Genomic DNA, 18,341 nt, shown 5'->3' on the forward strand with positions numbered 1-18,341 from the left:
ACGAGAGCATCCTTGATACGAGAACACTTCTCATGTTACCTTTCTTAAGTGATAAGTGAGAGACTGATTGGAATGTATTATAGTATTGTGTAGAAATTGATATTCAATTTACTTTTCATCTAGACTAATTTTTATTTATTTATTTTTTGAGTCGATATAGCGTAGTTACAACACGTTAATCTTAAACAAATAATACGCTTACAGATCAGACAGGTGCAAGCAAAAAAAAGTTTATATGTGCTTAATTTGTGATAAGACTTAATTATGTGCGGTGGTGAAGGAAAACATCGTGAGGAAGCCTGTGTATTTTATAAAGTATATTGCTTTATATAGTATAATGGTTCAAAACCTATCAATCTATCAATCTACTATCAAAATAACCTTTTTATTGCTTTTCAGTGAAATAATAAACGTTAGACATTGATACCGAGACCCATTACAGGCTGTTCCCATTATTTCGTTTGCATGAATCTTGAACACGAAAATATTGCCTTTACCGGAAATTGAACCCGCGTTTATCAAGCGAGCAGCGTAAGCATACAGCCTTTATCTCTCTCTGTTTTCAATAATTTGACATTCGAAAGAAGAAGACAAAGCATTACGTATACAACCAAGCATAACATCGCTATACGTTTATTATCAAGGGGCTTAGTGTCATGCCTGCAACTAATAACCATTATGCTCTTAAATTAATATGTCGCCTTAATAGATGTGAAACACAAGAGCTGCCTTGCCTTGTAATATAATTTACTTCCATAGACTTGCGCCGAGCCGAGGGTTATAAGATGTTAATTACGTAATCATAAGATATCGTGAATATTTTTTGATATATGATAATTAAAAGCAATAATATCTAAGATTATTTTTTATCTACCGTAGTTTTAATGAACTTGGTAGGGGTTTGCACAATCCCGTCTGGGTTGGTCCTCTCTCACATACGTCGTTTTTCGGTTTAAAGGGTCAAGGGTGAGTGCAAGAGCCAGTGTGCTGTGCAGTGGAGCCACAGGTACAAGGGACATAACATCTTAGATCCCAAGTTTCGTGTCGCAGTGGTGATATGGGGAAAGACTAATATTTCCTACAGTAGGTACTAATAAATAATCTTTGGATAGCGGTGACCACTCACATTCAGGTGGGTTTGCCAGTTCATCTAGAAATGACATAAAAAACTGCTTTAATTAAAAATAAACTACATTGTTATAAATATTATAAGTTTTAATCTAATAATAAATTTATATAGAATACAAATAGCTAAGATGTGTTTACGTTTCACAATTGAATGAACTCACTTATTAAAACATTTAAAAAAAAAGAATAAATTTAATATTGAATCAGTTCAATCGTAAATCAAGATCTATAAAATGTACTTGGACAGTTTGTGTATTAATTTTAAATTAAGAATAATCTTAAATACTATTACCGATACCGATTCTAATATAACCTACTAGAGAAAAAAAAACGTGTCTGTGCACAAATCACTGAGTTACAAAAATGTGATATTGTGTTGGTTCTATAATAATCAGAATATTTTTTCTTGTATTGTAATGCAATGTTTGTTTGGGATATATCTAGCTGATATAATCTAACTATATCATTCTCGCTGAATTTTACCCGCGCGAATTTTTACAACAACCTGTATACTCTTGAGGGGTGAATTAAAAGAGTTATCATGTCCTTTCCCGAGACTCAAACTTTCTCCATACCAAATTTCATCAAAATTAGTTCAGGGGTTTAATCGTGAAGAGGTAACAGAGTTACTTTCGCATTTATATATAAATTTGTAGAGATAAAGATTATTAAAAACTAGTAACATTGTCTATGTCTAAGTTTCATTGTCTCTAATAAATATATTTGAAGAAGGCTAGGTTGGAAGATGCTGGGGTCTTTGTAGTAACAATTAATAAACCATAGTAAATAAACAAGACCGAGAACTCATTGAACAAAGTATCTAAATTTATTTTGCTTTTCTTGGACCCAGTTATTTATAGTATTGACCACACGATATGTAGGGATAGAAGGAAAATTACTCAAGAATGTACTTGGGAAAATTTATGACAACATCTGGAAATACGGTCCTTTTGTATGCCTATAACCAGAACCATTAGACCTTGGACCCCTGCAACATAAAAGAGTTGTTAAAGCGCTGCGGGTTCTGAAGGAATCTGTAGACATACTCGAAGTGTCATAATTTTCATATTATAGCGCTCCGGGAAATTTTTGATAAATGATCATTCCATAACCTACACTTGCTCGGAAGAAAATCTGACGGTGGTACTCTGACAATGAATCATTCTACGTTTCTCCTCATTTTATATTCTGTGTATACATTAACAATAAAACAAACGTAGGATGTTCATCATCCTAATCCTTATTAATTTTGTAAATGAACCACCATAAATATTTCAAATATCAATTTTTGCAATTTTTTTTCCAAACTGGCGTGCTATGACGACAAAGCCACAAGAAAACGGTGTAGTCATTTATTTAGTAATTATATGTACATAATTTAAAAGTACTTGAAGTAAATAAAAGACCATAATTTTGACCCAGGAAATAGGAAAAAAATATTTTTAAAGAAATTAATATTTTATTCAATAAAAATGACAAACTGATTACACAGAAAAGTAGCAACATTATGGCATATTATGTATAAAAAATCAGTATCTTAAAAAGCACCAACCGTGTTTCAATATAATACAAAAATCGTGCTCACAAAAAGGAAACATTAAAATAATTATATTATATACACGTTATTTTATATCAAACAAATTATTCCAGCGCTTAAATCGCTTTTTGATTTTAATTTCATATCGATGATCTTTAAGCACTGAAATCGACCTTTGGTCCGACTACTACATAAATAATTATACACAATTATACATATCTTAACTCTTAACGGTTACGTTAATAAATACGATATTAAGTTCTAAAAAAAATATGGGCATAGAAGATGCGTTATATATTAATTATTTACTAGAGATCTAAAATATAAGGCAGGTTATCACTGTCGATATATCGACTATAGAATACGTTATTATTATACTATTTTAAGAATATTATAAGAGGAACTTTTCCTGGGCGTGAATTAAATATACAGGAACATGCAGCGCCCCTGGCGGATTGTTTATGAAACATTTCTTCTCATGTTTTTGGTGGAGCAAATGTGACAGCATGCGTTTACAACTGGCAATAAGGATAACGATTAAATATAACTTCCTAGAGTTTATTACCCATATTGTTAAAAAAAAAAGCGCGTGCTAGTTAGCCTTCAGGTGTTTTGCGTTTTACAGAATTATATGAACTAAAGTCCATTCCACGACACTAACCCCAAAATAAATTGTTCTGTACTCTCATTGATTAATGCGCGTGACCTTCGTTGGTCAAAATATTTCAAAGGATTGGCTAACATGTCGAGTATTTTGTTCCCTACGAATTCAAATCGTGGAAAGGAGTTTTTGTAGAAATGTTTTACGACGGTAATTAAACTCATTTTTTTCTAAAAACTAGTTTCAAACACTGTTTCTATAAGATGTATAATAAATAAAATTATAGCTCGTTTACGAAATACCATAATCAATTAATATTTTATCAAATAAAGTCCTCTATGTCTAATTAGTCGCTATATCTAAAACTATTTACAATAATATAAACACATAATATTAATTTATAATTATTATTTTCATGCAAACTGTATGTAACTGCTAACTATTATTAATTATTATAAATAAAAGAAATATTTTTTGGATTTCCTTTTAGTAACTTTCAAACAATTTTGAAATAAAAGAATAATATAAAAAAATAGGATATGTAAAAAAAAATTACAATTTTTGGTCCATAGCTTGCATAATATGCATGGAATGCATATTTGTATCGAGATCCTGCTTCGATTAATATATTTCTTAAGCAATTATTTTCTGAAACTTTACTACTAATACTATCAAATACAGACTACTTGGAGCCTGGCATAAAGCCTTTATGCAAGATTGTCTGTGTAGTGTGTAGGTACCACTCATTACATACTCTACCACCAAACAGAAATACTTAGTATTGTTGTGTTCCGGTTTGAAGAGTGAGTCAACCAGTCTAACTAAAAGTGCAAGGGACATAACATCCTAGTTCCCAACGTTGATGGCCCTTTATGTAAGGGAGGATTAATTTATCTCGTGGAGCCAATTTCTAGGGACCACAACGTCAGTTGAACTATTTGCCAGTATACCTTCTTAAAAAACAAAGATATTTTTGCACTTATTACATATGACGAAACAATTAGAAATTGTTGATTTCATATATAGAAAAAACCAAAATGAAAATGACGTTTCTATTTGATTCATCAAGAGATTCTACAGTTAGTAGTAAAACAGTTTTATAGGGGAGGGGGGGGGGGTCTGGCTCCCAGTTACATAACATAATGCATATTATTTTACGTACGTTATCTAGTCCCCAGATTATAAGTGTTCTGGGAGACTGGAGACACTGGACTAAAATGCTACTATGCAATATTATTCCTAGTGCACCCTAAACACGCCTTTCGTTTATAGCGTGCATGGAGAAAACAGTTAACAAGACTACTAAGTACCCTTGACCCTAAGTATCCTGGGTCTAATAGAACATCATCGCACTCCAATTTCGCCGAGAACATTGGTTCATCAATCCATTCTAAACATCCGATTAAGACAGTCAATTTCGATTTGGATGATTTAAAAAAACTACCTCCAGTTTTTGAAATACTGATTTATCATTGGTCGCCTATCGCGTCATCGGCTGACACTGACCAATCACCATTCAACCGCTCAGATTTATATTTTGATCAGTGTTTCAAAAGCTAGACGTAAGATTAATACAATGAGTAATCGTTTAATCTACATTTCATATGTATAGACTATTCCAACAGAAGTAGTGAACTTAATTGAAGGAAAATTAACAACATCTATGTTCAATTCACATGATAAATAATATCAAGATCTTGATTTAATCTATGGTATTTGTTACTGATTGACGAAAAAGTAAGCTGTAAAGTGGAATATTGTCGTTGACATTGTCGTAATTATTATAAAGATCAAGAACTGTACTGTGTGTTGTTATGCATAATATAGAAACCTATAATATGTAAATCTAAGGTTTGTTTATAGGTACTCCTTCGATCGGAATAGGGTATACATTATTTTTATGTCCTTTGGTATATGTCCCCAAAAACAATCCACTAATTAATCTTTTCAGGCCCAATATTTATAGTAATATCACCAGTACCATCTTTATCGAGAATATTTCTATTAAACGTAATTGTTATTTGTGCGTCTGTGGCCGTTTTATCGATATTATTATCGATGTTAGAATCAGAACATCCTTTTAGTATGACTAACGGCTCCTCCTTGTCGGTGAGGGCAGCGGATTCGGTGCCGGCGTAATGAACGGGATAGTGAAGCCTTAATTCTCTCATTAGCCGGAATCTGGCTTGGCAAACTGTGCATCTGAAAGGAAAGAGATTATTTGTTACTAAATTGGTTTAACCTTACAAAATGACTGCTAGAAAGATCAGTGGAGATTTTATTTTTCGGTGTGGGCAACACTATCTTTTACAGTTATTGGGCAAAGAGACAGAGAAATATATCCTGGCACTTTACTTCAAATTTTTATACTACTTTAAACACTGGCTGTGAATAGAGGGATAATTCTTTAGAAAAACCTTAATAGAAAGGATTTGTTGTTTGTTTTATACGGGTAGTAGGGGGTATATGTTCTCGTGCACGTACTGGTAGATGTTCTGCCCGACGTGCGCGCGCACGTGCTTGGCGAGGTCGTTGCTCTGCGTGAAGGCGCGCGCGCAGTGCGGGCAGCGGTACGGCTTCTCGCCCGTGTGCGTGCGCACGTGGCGCGTCAGGTGATCCTTCGCCGTGAACCTGACGACAACATGACTTGCTTAAGAACTACTTTCACTTTCTACAATTCCTCACATAGCCCTAGCCACTAAATATTTTGTCATATTAATAAAAAATCTAACAAATCAAATAGTCATTTGTGACACATCCAATGAGATTATCATATAATTTTAAACATGTTCCAAAGATATAACATTTGGAATTTATAGAACCACGTGTGTTTCAAAGCAGATTAAAAGTTATTTCATAGTAATTGTCTCCTTTTCTCACACATTACCTCATGTTGCAATTATCACAGGCAAAAGGTTTTAATCCAAGATGTATTAATTTATGTTTTTTCAAAGAGTTTGCCTTTGTGAAAGATGCTCCACACTCATTACATTTGTACGGTTGAACACCTGTGTGTGACACCATGTGACATTTCATTTGACCTGAAAAAAGTTAAAAATAATTGCATTTAATTGAAAAGAATTACCAAAAAAAAATTCACTTATCAAAGTAGTACACAGTGCTGTTTTATTTAAAAATAATATCTTTTCAAACAAACAAACAAAAAAGTAGATTTGGTTATATGTATTGCACAATTTTATAATTTTAAACTTAAATACTGAATGCTTTAGTTGTAAATAAATTTATTACCTTTGGTACAAAACGTCTTAGGACACAGATTACATGCAAATGGTTTGAGTCCCGAATGACGTGCTAAGTGCTGTCTCAGATTGGAACTGTTTTTAAAGCCTCTCCCACACTCAGAGCAGAGGAATGGAGTCTCTCCTGTATGAGTTCTGATGTGATCCTTTAAAGTACATAGCTGGATAAATGCTGAAACATATTAAAAATAACTAGTAGTTCTACTGAAATCAACTATTAATCTACTTAATTAATTGTATGTATTTAATATATAATTTTTTGAATTAAACATGTACTGTATGCAATTATTTGTACTTTTTAATCCCAATATTTTGTTATAATTATTATACTGTTGATAATTTTTTCGCTTCATCTATTTTATATTATCTAGTTATTCTTTGTAGTCATCGAAAATTACACCATACTAATTTTTCAAATCTTATAGTTCAACCTTTGTCGCAAAGGTTCCATGCAACGGATCAATTATAATAATGCTGCATACTTAATCTGCTAAATATCAATTCCATAAAATATATAAATTGATTAATATTTGAATAGAATGTCTTAAATTACTATGTAAATGTATATTATACCTTTATTACAATGTTCACAGGTGTACCTCTTAACATCACTATGTTTACGCATATGAGCAACAAGAGCATCCCTCCGAACATAGCACTTTGGACATTTCGTGCATTTGAATGGTCTTTCTTGGGAGTGAAGTAACAAGTGCCTCTTGAGAGGTCCTTTAGAGGAAAATCCTCTATCACAGTAGTTGCATTTAAAAATGCCATTCTTGGACAGATTCTTGTGTTTCTTCGAATGTGATATGAGAGACCTATACTTTTCAAATACAAGATTGCATTGTGAACATTTAAACTGATCAGTGGAACTTTCTATTTTTATTTCTGCCTCTAGATTGTCTATGGTTCCATTGTGCTCTTGTATTGAGTCTATGAGTTTCTGTTCCACCAAATTTGTTTTCTTGTGCTCTTTTAAATGTAACAGTAAATATTTTTGTGATTGAAAAGTTATAGAACATTCTGGACATTTATGTTCTTCATCTTCCAACTTAACTTTAATGTCTAATTCTTCTTCAATGTCAGCTCCTACAGATTCAATGTTACTATCATTAAGCTCACAACTCTTATTCATATGTTCCTTTAATAACGACTTCCTGTAAAACTTTTTGTTACAATTTGGACATGATTTAGTTGGTTCGTGGACTGATTTGTGTTTTAAATATTTTTCATAGTTTGTATACTTTTTTTTACATGTATTGCAGCTGTATGAGGTTTTGTCTTTTGTTTCTTCGTTCGACAGTACATCATTAATTCTAAAATCATCATAATCACCCATGTAATCAAATTCATTCTTTAAGTCATAGTCGTTTTCTTCATTTTTTATAGAAGCACTTGAAAGAATTAGTTTTCTCAATTCACTCTCGACATGGAGAGCTTGGGTTCTAAATATATGCATTATTTGTAAGGCTTTCACACATTCGTCACAGAGGTTTTGTGGGAGGCCGTCTTCTTTGGCTATCTAGAGATTATAAATGAAGTCACCATTAAAATTTTGCGTTGGTTAATTATCATAACATTGTAACTTTGACTATAATTCGTTGTTTTGTTTATTGTTTTTAGTTATTTTTAATAATTGTCAAACTACAAAATAATACGTACTAGAACTCCATAAACTTTTATCATAATTACCTGTAAAGGAGTAGCTTCCATTAACGCATCTGCCAGTTTTAAAGAACTATTATTCTCAATTTTAATAGGACCAAACAAATCCACCAAAGAAACATCGCTTTTCATACAAGTCCGACAAGTTTTCTCGATATCTATCATTTTAGCTATTTAATGTAGAGATAATCTTTATTTTTATTTAATAAAATTCAAACATTTGGGTTTTTTGTAACTTCAAAACTTATCAAAATGCAAAATGAAAATATCGAAATAACATTGTTTATAGTAACATCTTCCTTTGACAACATGTCATATTTTTCCATTTAAAAAAAACATAGGTATACTATACAACATACAGCGTCTTATTATTCTTTAAATTTTCTATTACACGGACAAGTCCCTCATGGCACAAATAAAAACGATAATAAAAAAACTACATGAACAAGTTAAATAAAATGTTAAATAAGAAAAAAATAATTGTAATAAAAAATAAAAATATAATAATAGTAGTGATAAAAAGCACTCTCTACAATGATGTTCTAGTAAATTTTTATTAGAATATCATTGACTCTTTACCACTGATCCGGTTTTACCTTCTACTTTAAAAATGCAGGCTGCATTATTTAACAATAAAATCAATAATCAAAAAATCAGCAATCTTGTATGTTCATCAAATGTAATGAAATTAATTAAATTAAAATACTAGAGATTTTAGATGATTACAATCATAAAAATTTAGTATTCTACAGTTTACTCAAAATGTAAACATCCACAGACAAGATTATCACTAGTTGTCATATGTCAATTAAAAGGGTGAATCTGTTTGCCTTAAGTTTATAATTTTATATACTCTTTGAAGTCTCTGAATAGTGAATACACAAAAGACAGGAAAAGAAAGTTATTTTTAAACTTTGTCTAATTTTGCTATATTACTTATTAATCAGTCAGCGATTACAGTATCCACTGATATCCCGCGATGAATGATATTGTATTTATTGGCGATTGGATTAAGGACAGAGTTTTGGGATCTGGAAGTTTTGGTATAGTTGTTCTTTGGAAACACAAAAATAATGAACAGAAATTGGCTATCAAGACGTGTAAGTGGGGCGATGAGCTCACCACCAAACACAGAGAGAGATGGACTAAAGAAGTCGAAATGCTGCAAATTTGTAATCATCCGAATATCGTTGCTACAAAAGAATTACCCCCTGAATTTGTAACCGGTCTCGCTCGCGCAAATCCCTCCAACTTACCCATTTTATGTATGGAATATTGTAGTGGTGGCGATTTGAGGCAAGTGTTAACCAGAGCAGATGCATGTTGCGGACTAAAAGAAATACAAGTTCGTAAAATACTCAATGATATTGGAAATGCGATGAGATTCCTTCATAATAATAAAATTACTCATCGTGACCTTAAGCCTGAAAATATCGTAATGCATGTAGACGATGTTGTAGGTTTGGAACAAACTCCTAAGAAAGTGACATATAAAATAATTGATCTTGGCTATGCTAAAGAAATTGATTCAAATTCAATATGCGCTAGTTTTGTTGGTACTCTGCAATACTTGGCACCTGAGCTCTTTTACAGCAAGAGCTACAGCAACTCTGTTGACTTTTGGTCATTAGGGCTACTTGCTTTTGAAATTATTTGTGGGACACGACCATTTTTACCATTTAAAGCCCCAGTTGAATGGATGCCTTCTGTTAAAAAAAAGACACATGATAATATATGTGTATATGAAACCTTTCATGGTGATATAAGTTACTCAAATGAGATATTTCCTGAAAATCATATATCAAAACCATTCAAGGCTTTAATTGAGGAATGGTTAAAAATTGCATTGGAATGGGATCCTAAAATGCGAGGAAGAAATACTCCGTCAAAAGTGACATTTGATATTCCTTCTGAAGAAAAGGGAAATACTTTAGGAAGTAATATAATAATATTTACTTTACTGGAACAGATACTGGCAAGGAAAATTATCAAAATTTTCTCCGTTACAACTATTTCTCAAGTGGCCTATGAAATAAATGAATCGACTACAATCTTGACCCTTAAAACTTGGATTAATAAGGACACTAATATTCCCACTGAAAATCAAATATTAATATCACCAACATCCTATACTGATATTGATAATGAAGAGTTAGTCATGAAATATTGGAATGAAAACAGTGCTGTAATGTTGTATGTTTATAACAAAAATCAAATAATTGATAGTAGCTGTGCACCAAATGTACCTAAAGCGGTTCAAAGGTGTTTGGAACACCACAAGGATTTATACAATTATAAAAATAGTCAAAATTTGTATAGAAATGCTTTCTACTTTGTAATTAACCAAATGGACATTTATGAGGCTTTGATAAATGGAATATTCTCTAGAGCTGAATCATTGAAACAAGAAAGTAAGCAATTGCTTGTGAAACATAATTCAGTAGACAAGAACTTGGGTCAATTCCTGGCTAAAGTAGAGTTTTTCACGAAAATGACTGAAGAAGGAAAGAAACATGTTGAGCAGTTAAAAGAAAGTGAAGTAGGGACAAATCTCTTAGGTGGTTTCGGCAAGATTTTCAAAGAAATAGATGCTTTATTAGAAAAAACACAAAAAATACAAAATGCTTGGTCGCAGTTGTCGATAAGAATACAGTCTGCCGCTAGACGTAGCAATGAAGGAATTTCCACAGATATGAACAGTTTTGTAGCAAAATATAATTATCAAAATGTATTTTCTAATGCCTACAAAACTTTTATTTCTCATAAGAAAAGTGAATTTTACAATGGAAACAGAGAAAGAGAAAAACAGTGTCCAGACATTGTCAGAGTTTGTTATGATGTTTTAAAGCTAAGAAGTAAAATTTTACAAGAGTTACAACATCAACAGTTTATTTTAAAATTGAAAGATTTGAGTATAGAATTTGCCAAGATCTCAGACATTATAACAAAGGCAACTGATAATATTGAAATATTAAGTACTGATTTATCAAATTCAATGGATGAATTCACAAGTTGTGTTTGGTCCACAATAAGTGTTGTCGTAAGAGATGCAGACAACATGGCCGATCTTCCTTACAGTGTTGTTTCATTTCAAAAGAGAGATTTTAAAATAGGAGAATCTGTGTCTCACCATTGCATACCTGTAGCACACAGGGAAGAAGATACTGTGAAGTCTTTGATATCAGAGAGTTTGAATTTGAGACAAAACCACACAAATCTTTGTGAAAAATTAAATTCACAAAAAAAAATGTTGCAGCAAACAATCTTTGATTTTGCGTTTTTAAATGATACTTCACAATGATCATTGAATTGTTTTGTTTGTAAATATAATACACTTTATATTTATGTGTATTTAACAAAGTTGAGATTTAGTTTATAGGAATACTTTTACAATGTTTCAAGTGCAATTTTGTTTTTGTTAGTATTAAAGATGTTTAACTGTGAGTAAAAATGATGTGCCTTACCGTTTTATATATGCAAATCAATAGGGACACAAAGTTTTTTATAAATTTCATCATCATGATGTACCTAACAAAATAATGTCTATTCTTTGGGAGGAATATTTTTTATAATTTATTTAGGTTTATTGTTTAGTCAAAATGAAGATTATTTTTTTATGCAGTGTACTGTAAAAATATAATTTTATATTGAAATTAAATTGTTTATGTAACAATGTTTCGGTCTAGTCATGCATTCAAAATTTATGACATAGGTATATAGATATTTAATTTTTTGTCAAATATGTATTTTAAATCAATTTGCGTAATTAATATTCATCTTTATAAATAAACATGTTTTATAAGTTATTTTGTCTTTTCTTTTAAACTCTTGATATTACTAAATTATGTACTTCATTATTAATATAGTTATTCGTTTGGATTAGAAATACTATAACCTGTAAATTGCTCAAGCCATGAATAGAAATTGTCTATAACTTTTTTAAGCTTTTTTATATCCGCAGGCGTTTGAAGATACTCATCAGGTGCCAACCTCGGTTCTGGCATACCACTCACATGTAACCAAATTGCAAAAACAGCATCATCATTTTTAGCTATATCTCGACGGCATAACTTTGCCGACGTGGCACAAATAGCGATCAGAGCTCCCAAATTCCCGATTGTAACCACCTTCGGCCTTTCCTTACGAGCAGTTAGGAAATAACATCGTAATAAATTTTCCGCACTTTTTGTCAATTTAACCTTAAGACCAGCTACCAAATCTATATAAATTGATATGTCTTTTAAAGCTTGTCTTTCGTGTTTGTCTATTTGTGGCGGAACTATAGCTTCTTCTAAAGCGTAGTCAACTAACTCATCAGTATATTCGCCATAATCACCACGGCATACAAACCCAAAAATACTGCCAACATTATATAATATAATTTTTTTGAAGTCCATTCCTTGAGCCCATACGGCACACTGCAATGTTGTTTTATTAACTCCGTCAGAGATTTCACTAGTTTCTATTGCCGATAATACAGAATGTATTTGATTTTGACTGTAAGCTTGCAAAGGTAAGGCCATTACGCAAACACCTCCCGATGCTCCTATTAACGTTGTTGTTGTGGAATTGTGAGTAGTTCCTAAATAAGTATAGGAATCTGCTAATAAAGCAGCTTGTTCCATTATCTTGCCTATGTAACCTGTATCAAATCCACCCGACAAAAAGTGAATTATAGGTGAGCTAGTCAACGAGTTCGCTTTAACACTTACCAGACTTAATAAAAGACTTATTTTAATATTCATGAAGGTGTTTAAAGGACAAACGTTTATTCCAATGCTAGAAGCGAGACAATATATGAACTTCCAAGGAATGCCTCTACAAGATTCATATAGTTCTCTTATGTCTAGTGGAACAGGCGTTGTGATTGGTGCAGGTAAAATTTGAAATTCTTCGATTGACCAAATAGCTATTAATTTCTTCAGAATAACAGCGTTGATAACATATTTTTTTCCTATTTTTAAGTTTGGAATAAGATCATCAACAATAGTGTAAATTTTAGATAGTAATTCATTATTTAATTTAAAAGTTGCTTGGACCTGGTCTCCACATCTTCTTAAACCACTATTCTCAAATAGTGTATTCCTACATAAATAACATTTTGGTGGAACCTTTGGAATGAAATGCATAATAACTTCGTTTCCTTCACATTCATCTGGACACGACCACACGGTGTGGTATACGTAACTGGTTGGCTTCGTAATATTGACAAGTAATCCACGTAAATAAACTATATTCTCGTATTTTCGGTGCTTATTCGTCAAGAAATAAGGCATACTTTTAAATCGAATATTGACGCCAACTTGTGTTGCTTGTATACTCTGAATCATGTCATTGTCTAAAGATTTCAGACACGCGAACAGAATTTCATTACAACATCGTTGCCACTTGAGCGGTTCTTTTATTAAAAAATCCCCTACATCGGGGAACACATCGAGTAAATCTACGACGTCGACTTCAAGCAAAAATCTAAGCGGTGGAAATTTACGTAATGTTTTCTCATTCAAATCTTCTAAGAATACTTCGCAGAGATTCTTCATTTCAGTTAAAAAACGCCTTTTTTCTAAGTATAGCAAAATTTTCAAAATAAGTTTCATTTTGCTTGGATAAAATATTTTACTTGCAGAACAGAATAACTTAATAAGCAGAGGATAATATTTTCCCTCTAAAAATTTTTTTTTTTAATTTCATACGAGCCTTGAAGTTGTTGAAGCTATTCCTAACATTATTATCATAAAATAATTTTGAAGAAAAATCAACGTCGGTAAAGAATTACGTTAAATATATTTAATATCTTCTGTTAAATACATCATAACTTATTAATTTAATCCTAAAATAGGTTATAATAGACTAACTACAAAGCACAATGGACCTAACATCTTAGCTATCAAGGTTATGGGCGTTTTAGTGATCGGCGTAATGGTTTATATTTTTTACAGCGCCAATATATATAAGCTGTGGTGACCAATTATCATTAGATGACTAATTTGTCCATCCGCCTAACAATATTGTAAAAAAAAATCGAAATGCATAATTATATAGGTCCTTGTTTCTATTCATTTAACTTAGTAACTTTAGTCGATTCAATGTTGTGTTGTGTTATGTTAAATAAATACACCTCGCTTAAATTCGATATTTAATATTTAATTTGCATTAGCGGTAGAACTTAAATGTTGAAGGCATTGCTACAGCGCCTACGCTGACGGTATACTTAATGTCTTGGCCTACGCAGTATTTGTAATACTGTGGTCTCTTTCAAGGTCAATTAACAATTAGCTAACATTTGAGATTTCTTTTTAAACGGAAATGCCGATACCAATATTTAAATATGTTAAAATTATCATTATTATGGCTTAGCGCCTTGTCCATTCATTGTGTCTAAGTATCTTCGCGTGATTAAGTGAATTAGACTATGAAAATATATTATGTGTCAACTTTGTGTTATATATGTTTTATTAAATACAACTAAGCGTTAATTATTTCGATTTAGTTAAATTTTAAGAAAAAATTTAAGAGATTTTTTGTGAACGTAGTCGAACAACCATGATTTATCACTTTAAATTCTTGTTATCAATATGTTACAGTGCTTAAGATAAATTGATAGGAAGTATTGATATGAATTATCTATCTACCAAAAATTGTGAAAGATCTACTAGAAGAATATAAAATGTTATTATGATAAATGAAGTCCTGTTGATATATCACTATAAATTATACTTATTCTCTAAAAGACTGAACTCGGATATTAAATGCACTTTATACCATTAACGCCTACGCAGGTACATTAATTTAGATTTGTTGATGTTGTCATCTTCGCTAAGGAATTTATAGCAAAAGGAAATGACACTACAATTACATTAATGCCCAAGGTCGATTTATTTGATCAAAAAGAAAACTTTATGACTATGCAAAACTGAGAATAATAAATAAAAATGATAACAGTTATCAGTTTTATTCCATCAATGAAGGCATCAATTTCACAACCGTAAACATTACAGAGCCTCCAATTTTCATCACGAGTATACATGAACGGAGCGGGGCAAGTGGGCGGAGTGAGCGTATTTTTTAAGCGGAATTCGGGCGCGGGCGTCGCGTGGGGCTCGCACTCGATGCCCGATCACGACAAGTATCAGCTGCGTCCGCGCACGGCGCGCTCCCGCGAGCCGCGTGCGCGCCGAACGCCACAGCCCCTCAGCAAATACAGGAGGAAAACAGCGAACGCGAGGGAGAGGAGCAGGATGCGAGAGATAAACCGCGCTTTTGAAGCTCTGCGGCGAGCAGTTCCCGCTGCAGAAATAACTGGCACACCCGTTCCTTGCGAGAAGCTTACCAAAATCACGACTCTGCGTTTGGCAATGCGATACATTACGGCGTTATCTTCTGCTTTAAGAGACACGAGCCCCGAGACTGATTCTTCTCGACCGGATCGGTGGCCCTCACCACTATGCTCTGAAATGTCAGAATTCTCAACTGAGCAAGAAACTCCGTCGGAATTCGCTGAGGACTCCTTGTCGCCATTTGACTCCTTCTTCGCGGAATTCGACTACGAGTATATTGATAGGACATTCTCGTGACAGTGAAGTGTTGGAGTGTTCATTAGGTATTCCTCAATTCTCATTTTGCCATATTAATTAATTTTATAAATAGTTTATCGAGTGAGGTTTTTGAGATTTTATTTATTTGTTTTATTAATAAAATTGTTTTTGTTGAATTGGACAATATTTTATTTAACGTTGGATCCCCATAGATTTAAATACATAAAAATTCTTACCATAAATGTTATTCAAATTTTTATATCATCTTAGTTTTTTTTTAAATATTGTACGTCAATAATCCTATACTTACGTTAACTTCTTCACATGATATTTAATTTGATATGACTTTATCTGCTTTTAAAAAATAAATATAAATATGATTTTATATTCTTATTTTAATAAAATATCTGAACAACAAAAACTATTTTTATGCAATATTAAATGAAATATAATATAATGTTTTAAAATATCTTACAAGCGTTTTACAATTTAGTGACAACTGAAAGTTTAAATGTCCAACAAAAATAAAAAATTAAATATATCTAAATATTGTAAAATAAAAAATGATAATCAATAAAACGCTGTTTGAGGTCATAATCATGAGATTATTTTAACATATTGAAAATATATTAAATGTCAGGGGATAAAAGATTTAACAGCATATAATGTTATGTTTATAAACATCGGCGGGGGGCGGGCGTAAGTGAGATCTATATTTTGTAGTGATCGTGACATTTGTGCAAATCTATAATATTTATAATTTTTACATACCCACATGCCTCCGTACGTATTATATAATTTCTTATATACTTTCGTAAGTATATTTTCAGATTTATTTATATTTATATTATTTAATCCAATACTTATAGTACCTATACTAGGTACATCAAATCATTTGCCCCTATTATCTATATTTAATCACCGTGGTTTTTTTTAATGTTATTTCTTTAAAACTTTTTTTAATATATCATAAACTACTACTTCAAATTACAAGTATAAGCAATATTTTTTTTTTTAAAAGGTAATAATACGATGTCGTTGACTTTTCTCTTGAAGATTAAATGTGTCAAGGGATGAAAAAAGCCCATAGAAAGCTTTCTGATAATATTTTGGTAAAAATAAAGATAAAATTAACATATTTTCTGCAGCTAAAATATAACTTTTATTTATTTAAAATTAATTTTTAGTTATTTAATTATATAAATTATAAACTTATATCACGTAAAAGTTATGATTAAGTTATCAATTAAATCAATACTTTTTCCATGAATCCAGGAAAACACGGAAACTAATTATTATTATTTCTTAATTCTGTATAATGAAGATGCCGAAATGCTAAATGCTTACATTATAAATTTGGACTGAAGTTTGATTGTTTGTGTGTTTATTTTGCTTCGTTATCTATTAGACCGATTTAGAAAAAAAAGTTACGTTTGATAGGCCATTTAACAAAAAAGTTTACATTATAGATGTTACTATAATACACTACAAAACACTGGTTAGATTAACATTTGAAGTCTTTTAGTATTAGGTAGTTATTAAGAATATTATATATTTATGAATAATTTAACAGGAAAAACTTTATGCATGTAATAATAAAACACAATTCACCTAATATTGTAATCTTTCGACGTAAACTATAACAAGTTAATTATATAAATATAAAGGTATTTTCTTTTCTAAAAATTACAACATTTAGGAATTATCAATGTTGTCGATAGTCAAAATAACAATTACCACAATAAACTCTTTCTTAATGCCAATATCCAACCTCTTCTAACTTCCAAGAATTAATTAGTCTACGAATATGCTGCTTAGCCACTCAGACAAATCGCAACACAATTGATCAACTCGTTTAATAAAATCAGTTAAGTCATTCAATTCCTCTGTTATACTTTTGTTTGGTGCTTTAACAGAACATTACTTTACGAACACAATAATGTAATAAGTATCATTATAAGATGAATCGTTCAAAATTAACATTGCTCAATAGTCTCAGTGTAGTGATGCGAAACGCGACCAGTAAATAAGGAAGCGTGGGCAATGTACTACTACACGGTTCCACCTGGAGACACGCGTCACGGAAGATAAAACCCTGTCGTAATAAGCAGTCGGGCCCACGCATTGATCTCTCATTGTATTGTCGATTGATAGGAAGATTAATGCATTCGCCTTTTTATTGTAGTCTGTTATTTAACTACAGCTTAATATGTGCATATCGTTACTTAAAACTTATCCCAAAAGATAACGACGTATAATAAACTATAAACGTGCACCTAATTAATAATTATTAGAATACTTTGAATACTTTTATAAGAAAGTTTAATTTTGTTTTCTTTTTATTTTTTAAATGTAATCTAAATTTGAATGCTCGTCCTGAAACAATCGCCATTACAGCTAAGAATATTGATGCACATATGATTAAAATATATAACGATATTGGTAAATATAGGAACCCGAATAATTTACAAAGGTTCTACAAATTAATTTAAATTGGCTCATTAATATCAATTCAATTCATTCATATTGAGAGTAAGAAAGATATTATTTACGATCGTCATTTCAGTGTAGAAAATTTGTAATAAATAATTGCAGAACACTTAACACAATTACAC

At 31.5% G+C, this 18,341-nt stretch overlaps 5 protein-coding genes across 5 annotated transcripts in view; 3 read left to right on the forward strand and 2 right to left on the reverse strand.

The window, feature by feature from the left end:
- Window positions 1-18,341, forward strand: part of LOC113398427 (tetra-peptide repeat homeobox protein 1-like) — a 306,660-nt gene that overhangs the window by 115,744 nt on the left and 172,575 nt on the right. The gene's annotated exons all lie outside the window — the stretch shown is intronic.
- Window positions 5,001-8,497, reverse strand: LOC113398430 (gastrula zinc finger protein XlCGF57.1-like). Its single transcript, XM_064217159.1, has 6 exons — window positions 8,219-8,497; window positions 7,100-8,048; window positions 6,516-6,698; window positions 6,154-6,307; window positions 5,751-5,897; window positions 5,001-5,468 (listed from the first exon to the last, which is right to left on the reverse strand). The coding sequence occupies exons 1-6, from the start codon at window positions 8,354-8,356 to the stop codon at window positions 5,201-5,203; spliced, it is 1,839 nt and encodes a 612-aa protein (XP_064073229.1). The 5' UTR covers window positions 8,357-8,497; the 3' UTR covers window positions 5,001-5,200.
- On the forward strand, window positions 9,049-11,906 carry LOC113398425 (inhibitor of nuclear factor kappa-B kinase subunit alpha). The gene has a single exon (XM_026637160.2). It carries the CDS (start codon window positions 9,171-9,173, stop codon window positions 11,490-11,492), a length of 2,322 nt encoding a protein of 773 aa, XP_026492945.2. The 5' UTR covers window positions 9,049-9,170; the 3' UTR covers window positions 11,493-11,906.
- On the reverse strand, window positions 12,058-13,788 carry LOC113398443 (uncharacterized). Its single transcript, XM_026637187.2, has one exon. It carries the CDS (start codon window positions 13,786-13,788, stop codon window positions 12,058-12,060), a length of 1,731 nt encoding a protein of 576 aa, XP_026492972.2.
- LOC113398439 (neurogenic differentiation factor 6-A-like) lies at window positions 15,202-15,902 on the forward strand. The gene has a single exon (XM_026637182.2). The coding sequence runs from the start codon at window positions 15,217-15,219 to the stop codon at window positions 15,763-15,765; it is 549 nt and encodes a 182-aa protein (XP_026492967.2). The 5' UTR covers window positions 15,202-15,216; the 3' UTR covers window positions 15,766-15,902.

Source organism: Vanessa tameamea, chromosome 15, assembly GCF_037043105.1.
Source record: "Vanessa tameamea isolate UH-Manoa-2023 chromosome 15, ilVanTame1 primary haplotype, whole genome shotgun sequence".
Taxonomy (NCBI): domain Eukaryota; kingdom Metazoa; phylum Arthropoda; class Insecta; order Lepidoptera; family Nymphalidae; genus Vanessa; species Vanessa tameamea.

Coding starts and splice junctions, on each gene's coding strand:
- LOC113398430 (XM_064217159.1), bottom strand. CDS start 8,356: ATGATAGATATCGAGAAAACTTGTCGGACTTGTATGAAAAGCGATGTT. Junction 8,049..8,218: donor TGGAAGCTACTCCTTTACAG/GTAATTATGATA, acceptor TATAATCTCTAG/ATAGCCAAAGAAGACGGCCT. Junction 5,469..5,750: donor GTCGGGCAGAACATCTACCA/GTACGTGCACGA, acceptor CTTTCCTTTCAG/ATGCACAGTTTGCCAAGCCA.
- LOC113398439 (XM_026637182.2), top strand. CDS start 15,217: ATGAACGGAGCGGGGCAAGTGGGCGGAGTGAGCGTATTTTTTAAGCGG.
- LOC113398425 (XM_026637160.2), top strand. CDS start 9,171: ATGAATGATATTGTATTTATTGGCGATTGGATTAAGGACAGAGTTTTG.
- LOC113398443 (XM_026637187.2), bottom strand. CDS start 13,788: ATGAAACTTATTTTGAAAATTTTGCTATACTTAGAAAAAAGGCGTTTT.